General features: G+C 40.9%; 1 protein-coding gene and 1 long non-coding RNA gene across 2 annotated transcripts; one reads left to right on the top strand and one right to left on the bottom strand.

Annotated features, from left to right (window-relative positions):
- Window positions 1-2,691: 2,691 nt before the first annotated feature.
- Window positions 2,692-4,392, bottom strand: LOC121815741. The gene is made up of 6 exons (XR_006055323.1): window positions 4,131-4,392; window positions 3,903-3,958; window positions 3,743-3,805; window positions 3,139-3,533; window positions 2,977-3,019; window positions 2,692-2,858 (listed from the first exon to the last, which is right to left on the bottom strand). It is a non-coding gene; the product is annotated as an uncharacterized LOC121815741 (long non-coding RNA).
- A 1,061-nt stretch (window positions 4,393-5,453) lies between these two features.
- Window positions 5,454-11,277, top strand: nubpl (nucleotide binding protein-like). Its single transcript, XM_042227883.1, has 11 exons — window positions 5,454-5,642; window positions 7,641-7,785; window positions 8,201-8,235; window positions 8,388-8,478; window positions 8,577-8,616; window positions 8,727-8,817; window positions 8,893-8,986; window positions 9,140-9,225; window positions 9,321-9,441; window positions 10,417-10,499; window positions 10,802-11,277. The coding sequence occupies exons 1-11, from the start codon at window positions 5,514-5,516 to the stop codon at window positions 10,862-10,864; spliced, it is 978 nt and encodes a 325-aa protein (XP_042083817.1). The 5' UTR covers window positions 5,454-5,513; the 3' UTR covers window positions 10,865-11,277.
- Window positions 11,278-12,158: the final 881 nt, after the last annotated feature.

Raw genomic sequence — 12,158 nt, forward strand, 5'->3', positions numbered from 1 at the left:
GAGACAGTGTCCTTCGCCCTGCCAGGCTAAGTAAACAGTCTTCCAGCCAACCCAGGTGGCCTTGTAGGGAATGGGAAGGAACAGACTCAACACAGTCGTTATCAGGGAGTTTTTGTTCGGCTCCAGCCTTGAGCCCACAGCTGGCGCCGAAGGGGTAGCCGGATTATGATGGTAATTTTTCTTTTGCAACAACTCATGAGAATTTCAAAGCTGTTCTTTAACACTCCGACACTGGTCTCTCAATCTCCCGTTGGAGAACCGCGAGCTTCCCCATGATGGTATCAAACTTGCGTTCCGTGGTGTTGTCATTCTTTTGCTCAGAGAGCCGATTCTGAGAACTCACAACTGCAGTGAGCTGTTCTGCGAGGTGTTATTCTGAGTATTCACGGCAGCTGTAAGCGTCTCCAAGGTCTTAACCATGCTGCTTTCAATGAGCCTGTTCTGAGAAGTCGCGCCTCGTCCCATCGTTTCAATCCCAGCGGGCAGCCTTGGGGGGGTTTGAACAGCCGGTTCCGCTTCTTAATTCTCCGATAAGCCAGGGCCAAGCCAGCTCCAATCAGCAAGAACCCTGTTATCATGGTTCCGAATAGGTAGATATCTTCAGCGTCCTCGAGGCACACGATCCTCCATTTCTGCCACCCGTCCATCGTGTATCCGGCAGGGAAAGTCCCTCCAGGGCACTCGGGCTCTCCCGAGCCCAGACTTCTCGTTGAGAAAAGGGTGTCAATAGCATTCAGAGACCAGTTGATCAAATCCATAATTCTCTTTAGGTTTTAGAAACAGACTGTGAGAGTGTGTTCCAGGGAAAGTAATACAAAAAACACGAGACTAGACAAGGACATAAGCAGGGAAGATAAGGGAGAGAGGAGAAAAAGTGCGTCCACGTCCTCCGAGAGCCAAATACAATAATGTTTTGCAGCTTTTTGGCACATCAGCTGCTTACTCATTTAAGTCAAGTGCTGCAGTTGACGAAAATGAGGATGACCCACTCTTTCTGTGAGCCAGCACAGCCTGTGTGTGTGGAGGGATGTCTGAAAAAAACAAAACAAAACAATCAGCCTGAATTAGGACCAGATTAATTAGCATCTTTTTTTTTCACACTGACACTGCTTATTTCTACTGTCTGTTTTTGGTCCATTTAGATTGCTAATGTAGTTTGTTAACAAAATTGTGGTTAAAATGTTCTTCTTTTACCCTTAGTCTTGTGTGGTTTAAAACTACTTAAAAAGCGTGCCTATTTCGGGTCACTTTTGCCGGTCCCAAGCCCAGATAAAGGAGGAGGGTTGGAATTAAGATAAATGTAACTTGTAGTTCTAAATATATTCTAAATGCATTTAGGGTGTTTTTTACTCACTTTATGTCTTTTCCACGATGTTATTTCTCTTTCCTACAGCGTAGTTTACAAGCATGACCAATTATGCAAATTAGGCGATGGCATCACTTAGTGACTTTTAAAACAGCCTATAGTGATTTTCCATAATGAGGAGTTGACATTACTGCCCCAGTGCAAGATGTACATCATGTATTTGGAGCTGCTACCTGCAGTGTTCATTCTCTGTCTTGCCTCTTGAGAGGTCAGCTCAGCTAAAGGTTTGCTTGCAGCTATGGTGGCAATGATCAAAAGTGTGAGGGCTTAATTTACAAGAGCTGTGTGCCTATGAATGGCAAGTGTAGGTGTGTTTTCTCTTTCCAGTGCTCTTTTACAAATGGAATGCATAAAGTACCAAAGGTCTCTCGTTGCCTCAGTGTGTGAGACCACATACCACCAGGTAATGGCAGCCTTATTTAAAGGGTTTATATGAGTGATATCATCACAAACCCAGAGGGTTCATACGAGAGGTTGATCCAAAAGCAGACTCAAGAGCTGACTTACTTTTTGATCAAGCTTTATTTACACACCAAAACAAGGATTATCTGTACACGCGTGCACACACACACAAACACACACACATGGAGAGATTTCTGGCAAGCAGTTCTGAAAGAGAGGAAAGACGGCAGTGAGCTAAGACTTTATTACAGAAGGTAGCCGTGGTTTGGGGGGTGCAGGACTGATCTGATTATGGTTAGAACCAGTCTGCTTGAGGAGAGGAGGGCTGTAGAGGCTGTGCAAAGGGCCCAGGTTGGAGGTCGTTAAGTAGCGACATCATACTTTTTACAGTTTGGCTGAAGAAGGGAGGCGTTGACTGGCATTCAGTGGGCGCAACAGGGGAGGCCAGCAATTTGGATGGAGAGGAATTCTCCAGAGAAGCAGGGCTAATCAGAGTAGGAATGTTAGGAAAGGAGAATGTATCCGGCTGTGGAGCGGCAGGGAGGTGGTTAAGGAGTGACCACATGTCTTCCTGAATGTCAGCGAAACCAATAGGCTCTTTTTGGTGTTGAAAGAATGTGGCAGAAGAGCTAAATGGTGTGGATAGAGACGTATATACAGGAGAAGCAGGGTTGGTCTGATTTAGGTGATGACCAGTGAGTGGAGAGGAGGGCTGCTGAGACTGCTCAGAAGTGAGGAGGGGGTCAAGCTGTTCCACCACTGACAGCAGTGCTTCATCAGTGTCACTGACAAAAGTGGCCTGGAGCTGGACGGGTGCAGCAGAGGAGGCCAGTGATGCAGATGGGGAGAAATCCATACGAGAAGCTGGGAGGACCGGATTTACTTGACACACAGGTGCATCAAGCTGCTGTCTGTGTGTTCTGCAGCTGCACACACGCTGACTGCTGATCAGGAAGGTTGGTAACAGCTGGCTGTCTCTGTGGCTGCTCAAGAGGCTCCTTCGCAACTGAATAGGAAGAAGATGGCTGTGTCTGAGCTGGCATCACACAAAGCCTCTTGGCCTGTTGATCTTCCTGTTTAGGTTCAGATGCTGCACAAACAAACACAAACAAAAACACAGTAAGTCTTCTTTTGTTAACAGATTTCCGTCTTCTTTTCATCACATTTCACATGAAAAAACGTCGTAATTCCCAGAAATCTCCTCTCACCTGTGCTCGAGGTGCGATTTCGTGTTCTCTTCCTCTTTTTGCCCTAAAAACAAAAATATGAGAATTTTCATCAGTTGATCCAAACTCTGTGCACTGGTTGTTTCATAATTCAGTGCAGTGATGGGCACATGTATGAACTGCATGTTAGCACTTTGGACATACGTAGTTTTCTTTGGTGGACCAGTCTGGATGCTCTGTGGCGTGACGGCATCTCTCGCTTTCAGCCTGATCAAAATATTTAGCTTGTTGTTCTTTTGAGAGAGACCTCCACTGAAGACAGACAATCATGAGAACCCACTGTCAGCATAGATAAATACTCAGCTACACTGTTACTACAGGGCAGCTGGCACACATGCACAAACATGAGCATAAAGCATTAACAGATGCATAAATACATGCAGAGTTTTGCATATACGGCATTTACGGCTGCACTGCCAGTTATGTTCAGTTCTGCCGTCACCTTTGGCCTCTGCTCCTTCAGGTAAATCATGAAGGCGTTTGGTGGCTTCTTTATGTACAGCCGGTCCGCATCCTGTTGGGCTTCACATTTCCTTTTTCTACAGGAATAAAACACAGAGTCAGTGCACATGTTAGCATTGTGTACAGCTGTGAGCAAACTAGTTTAAAAACATGAGTAAAGCTGTGAAACTGAATGTAAGGAGGCACCATTAAAGGAAGCTGATTACAATAATTCGCACAAACATCTGCAGATGAAAGACAGACAGATTCCTGCAGATCACTGACACAAAGCACCACAGAAACTTACTTTGGAGTGGAGGTGTTGGATGGGGGAGCAGGAGGGACAAAATCCCAGACTGGAACACCGTGCCTACACAGATGCAGAGACGGATACGAGATAACAGAGTTTATGAAGATACAGATGTTCAGCAGCTGTGTTCACTGGTGTGTTTGTGTGTTTTACGTACAGTTCTCCAGCAGGATGCAGGTACTGGATCATTTGTGGAATCCCGAGCACATTACGCTTGAAACACACAAAACACACAACAGATGATGAGAAAAGCTGGAATGCTGTGATCTATCCACTCGGTGTAGGAAGTGATCAGTGGGAGGAGAAGATGTGCATAAAACTACATTCATACATAGCTGGACTTTGATCTCCTGCGTTATTCTTTGGAATTATGTTTGCTAAACACCTGTTTTCCTCTTCATTCTGTTCCGGACCCTTTTGTTACCGCTCCACACACACACCCCTAGACCTCCTTCGTGAGGATGTAACAGTAGAGGAGCAGAGTCCATCATTACTGAGGCAGTCTCTCCTGCATGAAGTCCAGGTGCTGGTTTTCAGGTGTGTGTCTGATGCCACAAAGCTGACTCAGAACCGTAACACCCCACATCTATGAAACAGATGTGGGTGTGTTCTCATCTCTCAGAGGAGTCCAAATCGTCATCAAACAGACCTACGGACACACAAAAACATTTGAAAACATAAACAACCAGACAATCAGCAGTGATTTCATTATTATTCATTATTTCCACATCATTTACTGTGTATGTCACAGCATTTGGGGCCTTTATAAGCACGCTAAAAATTACTAAACTGAATCAATTTCAGATTTTGTTTTTCATGATGTATATTTTATTAATAATTAAGTTTCATTAGCTGTATCTTTACCATACATTTGATGCACAGGTGTATATACAGGTGCAATGAATGCTTAAATTGTACTGATTAGCACAATGCTAAGTTTCAGTATATTGGTGATTAGAAATGTCTTGTTAGTGGGAAAGTTTTTTATTCTTAAATGCAGACATCTCAAAGCTAAACAATGTATAAACAGATGGTGACAGAAGTCGCTGAAACTTGTAAATGAAACAAAGCCCATAAACTTTTAACACTTTTCAGTAAGTTCAATTCATGTTAGAAGGACGCCTCCTCCCTATATAAGATGTGGATCATGATTTCCCTTTCTGTTCACACTATGCATAGGTTCTTGGATTCTACATTGCCCCTGTTTTTCTTTCTTTTGTTATTTCTCGTTTTTGTTTTTTTTTTATCTCTCTTTTTCGTCTGTTGCAATGCTCAACCGTATATATTTAGATGCATGGATAACTAATGGTGCCTTATATGTTTTTATTGTTATAAAGTTAATGAATGAGAAGAAAACACATGACCCATTTAACCCACTTCCGTGTCAACGTTAACTGAAACTGTTCAGACATGTTCAGGACTGCGCGCTATTTTCGCATACCGTCCTTACCTACTTGCTCCCCCTCCCCGTCTATTTACTTGTAGTGTCGTCCATAAATTGACTTTTCAGCACCTTTCACCACTCAGGATCAAAATAGGGGGAAAAAATGAAGAATAAAATATAATTTTTAAAACCTGTGTTGTTGATACACGAGTTTCTTTCTTTTTAACGTACAGTTTTAAATGTTTCATATTAAATTTTAGAAAGCGCTTAGTTCTCACGGACTAACGATGGATAAACAAATCTCCCACCCGCCACGAGCATGCGCATTTTGCGCAACTATGACGCAAACATGCCTCGACTTGAGGGGCATCTAAACAGCTAAACATGGCCCTGTTCGCATACAGCAGACTGTCACATTTACTGAAAATATCAGTTTATAAATCTTCGGTTTTACGAACGGGGAGCGAAATAAAACATGGAGCTACGTGCTGTGTACAGTTTAAACGCTGCCAGGTAATGTTTTTCTGTGTTTCTCTTCGTACGACTTCAGTTAATGTAGCTCTCTGTTAGTGATAAGCTAAACGGAAACTCAACAACACGACCGGAAATAACATGTTCAGAATAAAAGCGACAATCGTAAAATACACTGAGGGAATTAAACAATCCGGAACACACCTTTATTTTAACACACACAAGAGTTAAAATGGTTTTACTTGATCAGATGTTGCTGTTCTCCTTTATGTAGCGTTATAAACTTTAGCTGTAACACCCACATTTAGAACACGAAAAGATAATTTTGAAACTTTAAACCGGAAGTGGTTATTGATTTCATAAATACTTGACTGTTAATTATAGAACTATATATATATATATATATGCATAATATTATAATATATATTATATATAATATGTATATATATATATACATATATATATATACTATACATATATACTATTATTATATATATATATTATATATATACTGTTACCGTAATACTATTAACAACCCACATTTACCATATGTGAACATGTTTCTAAGAATAGTTAGCAAGCATAGTAATCCCACTGTGCACTCTCCTATTTAATCACTCATGAAAGGATGGTATAAGGTTTGTTTATCCCAAAAGGTTAAATCTGTTCATCTGGACGTAGCGTTTTCAGTGAGAGAAACGTTATGTCACTTATTCAAGTGATTCAGCTGATTACAGGTTCCCCCATCCTTATGCTAGGGTGACCATACTTTGATTTCCAAAAAAGAGGACACTTGGCTCAGTCATGAAGAACTTGCTTAAAGAAATATATAAAATCGGCCCAGGCATTTTCACTAAAGAAGGAGAAACAGGAGAGGGAGGGGGAGAGAATGAGAGAAGAATCAGAATCAGAATACTTTATTGATCCCTGGGGGAAATTATTTTTTGTTACAGTGCTCCATTATAAACCAACATTAAGACAAAACAGACAATACGCTAACTAAGAATAGTACAATATATACATATATATGTGTTATACACATATACACATATATACACATATATACGTCACATAAGAAGAGGCAGCTGACTGTAAAGACGCAGAATAACTCCAGCTTTGTGTCTTTTTCCATTCTAGCTGAAGTACGGGACAAACTGTGTTCCTTTTCACCTTCATACGAAAAGTGTAATATTTTCTCTGAATACGGGACGATTAGTTTTTTTACGGGACGGTTGGCAACTCTACTAACTAACCTTATGAATAAAGTTCAACATCAGTAACATCATAGCACCCACCCAGATGTATAGAAACTCCATCATGCTAGCTAGTATGCAGTGTGAGTTATTATAACTGACTGTAAAAAGTCAGCACAACGAAAATAAACTCCACCTAAACTTGGTTTACATCTGACCCAGATAGACTGCAGGTCGAAACTTCTTACCTGAAGTTCAGGGTCTCTCCTCCTCCTGCCTCCCGTTTTTCCCTCATCCACCTGCTGGCCTCTGTCGAAGCTCCGCCACAGCCACCACCAAACAACTGAGTTATTTTTACACATCGGCCAGCATCTGGCCAACCCACCACCTTTTTATCGTTTATACCGTTACAAAGAAAACTCCATCGGCCCACCGGGCAGATGCCCAGTATGCCCGATGGTAAGTCCAGCTATGGTCGGTACGAGGGAAATTTCTTTTGCAGTTCGTTTAAAAGATGGACTTTGGGGTCTTTTTATAAGGTTGGGGAAACCTGCAGTCAGCTGAGACTGAAGAAGTCTCTTGGATGAGTGATGAAACGTTTCTCCCACTGAAAAATGCTATGTCCAGATGAATAGAATCAACCTTTTAGGATTTACTTACCTGCGTGCATCAAGAAAAGGTTTGTTTACATTTTATGTTCAGATCAAAGTCCATTTATCATAGACCACAGTGTCATCTGGGACTATCTGTAATTTCAGTGTTAATGTGTCTTTTGGTCTTTTAATCTCTCAAACACAAACTAAACTTTTGCCTAGTTTACATTATTTACTGGTTTGTTGTTTTACAGAGGTCAGTGGACAGTAAGGCATTGCAGGAGAGGCAGAGGCAGCAGATGGCCCGAGGTCTCCCCAAACAGAAGCCCATCCCAGGGGTCAAGCAAGTCATTGTTGTGGCTTCAGGAAAAGGTGGTGTTGGGAAGTCCACTACTGCAGGTGCTCAGTAAAACTCATACTAAACAATGGAAAATTCTCTCACCATCTTTTTTCTTCCAGAGCTATTTTATTTAAGAGGGTAAAATTGGTGCTTTTGAATGAATTCCTTTTTAGGTATGGCCTTGTTTGGAGTTTATAGAACAATGCCAAAAAAAGGGAAGAAATAAGGTTCTGAAATGGAAAAGTAATTGGTGAAGTAGATTTCATCTGCTATTGCAGTGTTTTCTGCTAAACGTTACTTAACAAGAAACCATTTTGAACGTAAGATCTTATACTTTTTACTTTGGCGCTGATCATAAAAGATCTTTAAATAGAAAAATATTAAAAGAAAATCATGTTTCAGGTGGCCTAATGTTTGAACATTTTCAATGAGAAGTATTTGATTTGATTTGGTCTGTTTTTTCTCTCATGCCAGTGAATTTGGCTCTAGGATTAATGGCCAATGACATGGTAAGGAATCTGCTTTATCATTATATATTATATATTTTATATACTATATATGTATGTAATTTCAGCCAACAAAAAACAACACACATATGACAGTGAGCTGTTAGTCTGTCCTCCTCAGAGCTATACTGTATGACTTTTTCTCTCTCTTCCAGTCAAAGTCTGTGGGTCTGTTGGATGCCGATGTGTTTGGTCCATCGATTCCCAAACTTATGAACCTGAAAGGAAACCCAGAGCTCAGTGACAGTATGGCTAGTTCAATTCAGCTGAAGGTTTCTAAAATTCCAGTAAACATTTTATAACAGAAAAGTGTTTTTTTATTTCTTTTTTTACATATCTTTCAGATAATCGGATGATCCCCCTGACCAACTATGGGGTTCCTTGGTGAGACTGTCATCAACATTACATCACAACCTTTTTGTTATACCCATAAATAGCCCTAACTCATGTCTATTATGTGACCTATTCTTCTGATTCACTTTCTTCTCTGCCAGCATGTCTATGGGTTTTCTGGTTGATGATGTGGCTCCGATAGTGTGGCGGGGGCTCATGGTGATGTCTGGTATAGAGAAACTGCTCAGACAGGTGAGACCAGTTTAGATTGCACTGTCAGTTTATTGAATTTAAAGGAAGCTGATGAAACATGTTTTGTGATTGTAGGTGGACTGGGGGTCGTTGGACTATTTGGTAGTGGACATGCCTCCTGGGACTGGAGACGTCCAGCTGTCGATCACCCAGAACATCCCCATAGCAGGTGGGTTTGTCACACATCACCTAATACAAATGATGTTTTCTAAACACACAACTTCACTTTTTAAAAGTATCCTCATTGCTGTAGCCCCCAGAAGTAAATTACACATGTTTAGTTCAAAGTTAAGTCGGGTCATGTGATGTTTGTCTTGTACAGGTGCGGTTATTGTGTCCACGCCGCAGGACATCGCTCTGCTGGATGCTCGCAGAGGAGCCGAGATGTTTAAGAAAGTGAACGTGCCGGTAATGTGTTGATGTGTGTGTCAGTGTATGCATAAACTATTGGATTCAGGTTGGGTGGATGAATACAACAGGAAGTGATATTTTCTTTCCTGCAGGTTCTGGGTCTGGTTCAGAACATGAGCGTCTTCCAGTGCCCCAAATGCAATCATGAGACCCACATCTTCGGCTCTGATGGGGCCCGACAGCTTGCAGACACTTTGGGAGTCACATTTTTAGGTTGGACCGTCACTTTCATTTAATTTGTTTTAGTGATGTCCGAGGGTGCTCGAAGTAGTTTGCTGTCCGTATTAACCCTCGTATGCTCCAAGACATTAGGTGCAGTAAAAGTGGCATGCATAAAGTTGAGGGAACATATATATTTTATAGGAATTTTTTCATTCATGTTGTCATTCCTAAATTCTTTAGTGGGCTTTTGACAAAGTAAGACTCAGGAATCAGATTTTTCTTTTATCTGTTAAAAGCTAAGATTTATTTTTGGGCTTTTTACCTTTGTCAGACTCAAACCCGGGCCACCACATTTCAGTCGGAAGGAATATGGGTACCTCTTCAATCAGTCTGCTAAACTGGCACCCAAAAGCTATAGTTCATATAGATTACCAACAGGAATGCAGCTTAGAGATTCACATTTACCACAGCAGCCTGACAGCATGAACTCAGCAGCACTCTCTGTATTCCCTGGGGCAAAGCTGTGGATAGTCCTAACACACATCGTACAATTTAACTTAATCATTTTCTTCGTCATCTTATTGATGGTGAACAAACCCCATATTTAAGTCATAGCACACAACTTTCATGGACCTGGCCTGTCACATGAGACAGTTTTATCCGCATCGTGGTAGATGTTTGTATGACCTTGAAGATCTAACACTTGCTTTTTGCAAATGCCTCTAGTTGCTATGTTTTGACTGTTAGACTACTATAGAGTCCTAACCCAGACGTGTCTGTAAAGTGGCATTAATTTTGCAAAGAAAAAAAGCTTTTTGCCTCAACACCCCCATATCTGGAATGAACTGAGTGACTTGGATGTGTCTCACTGCCGTCACAAGGATGATTTGACATTGGTTTTATGAACTATTTCATTTGAAAACAACAAAGTAAAGCTTTTGATTTTCTGTTTTTGAAAACATTGAAACCATTTTTGATTTCTTTTATATTTAACGTGTGATTTCATGTATATGTGACTGTTTCCAGGTGACATCCCTCTTCACATAACCATCAGAGAGACATCAGACAGAGGACAGCCAGTGGTCATCTCTTCTCCCAACAGCCCTGAGGTCTCTGTTTGAATCTATTCTATTCTTTTTTTCAAAAAAATAAATAAATTATTTTTTCTTTTCTACCCCACATTTCTCTCTTTTGTTTTCTCATTCTTTTTTTATAAATGAACAAAATAGTATGAGTAAAACTTCAAACTTTGTCGGTAAACCACTCACTGAAAGCAGATAACACAATACAACAAAAATATAATATTATGTCCTACTTATTTATTCTTCAGCTTCAGTAGAAATCTGTTCATATACCTGCTCAGCTACACTCCAGCACTGAGGTGTAACTTGATTTTATTTTCACTGTCCAGGCAGCAGCATACAGGACGGTGGCGTCTGCTGTGGTCCAGAGACTACAGACAGTCAGTAGCTGACAGAGGCTTCAAGATGAAGTCAGCTGGGTGACGCATGAAGACGTTGAATGACACGTATACAGAACACAGACTAACGCACAAAGTCATCTGCTGTCCAAAACGCACAAAAGAATGTCGATTCTTGTCCATGTTGTAACAGTATTTTTATTTTGTGTCCATGTAGTTCTCTGACAGCATTTCATAAAACGGTCAGCTACACAACCCTAGTCTTAACCCTTTCTGATCTGCTCGCATGCTGTTGGCCATAAATGGCAGCACATTAGCTGGATGCCAGTAAAGTAAAGACAGTAATATAATAATTCCTTTGTCTTGTTTTCCTTTTCTTTTCCTGCGGAAAAAAAAGTGTTGAATATTATTGTATTAGATAATTGTCTGCATCATGATATACACAATGATTAAACAGTCAATTTGAATTTGTTTTTCTGGTGTGTTTTTGTCATTTTAGTGAGAAATCAAAGTAATAAAAGCATCAAGGATTTTTGCCTCTATGAAGTATTTCTCTTATTTGTATACAGAGTAAAAGTGATCCTGTACGAAAATGACCTTTTCATCTGCTTTATGCAGTTCCATGAATAACCAGCAGAGAGGGCTGTGTGCATTTAAATAAATGCACACTGGCTTCTATCCCATCAGGATGTGTAACCTGAAACATTTTGGTTTCTGGCTGCTCCTCTGTGATTTTCTTGGCTGTTATTCTGTGTTCATCTTTTCTCCACACAGGTCAGAAGTCTCCCTCGTCACGCTGTCAGGGTTCACTCGATAAAGAGTTTGATGCCCAGGCAGTACATACATCAAAACTAAAGCCATTTCTTTTGTGTGGCAAATGACTATAGGGACAATTTCTCTTGTGTGTCTGCAGAGGTGTTTTCAGGAGGTCGTATGTTTGCTTTTTGGACATTTTGTCTCTTTTTGGAGTTGTCCTTGTTTGCTCCTAGGTTGTTTTGTGTCTTCCCGGTGTTTGTGCCTGTCACTCTGAGATTGTTTTGTGTCCGTGCAGCGTCAGTTTGTGTCTCCTGAGGATGTTGTATCTCTCAGGTTGTTGTGTGTCTCTTGGAGGTTGTTTCCTGTCTTGGTTGTGTCCTTTTGTAGTTTTTTTGGAGGCGTTTTTGCATCTCCGCCGTCAGTGCGTTTCTCTCTGGGGTTGTTTTGAGTCAGTGTGTTTCTTTGTGGTTACTCTTTGTGTCTGAGGTTTTGTGTTTTCTTTTGTGTCTCTGGTGTGCATTTTTGTCTCCTGTTGATGTTGTTTTCGGTTTCCAGTGTGTGTTTGTGCCTCTCTTAGGTTATTTAGTGTCTT

This window comes from Haplochromis burtoni, unplaced genomic scaffold, assembly GCF_018398535.1.
Source record: "Haplochromis burtoni strain Fernald_Lab_line unplaced genomic scaffold, NCSU_Asbu1 Contig_288, whole genome shotgun sequence".
In the NCBI taxonomy this organism is placed as follows: Eukaryota; Metazoa; Chordata; class Actinopteri; order Cichliformes; family Cichlidae; genus Haplochromis; species Haplochromis burtoni.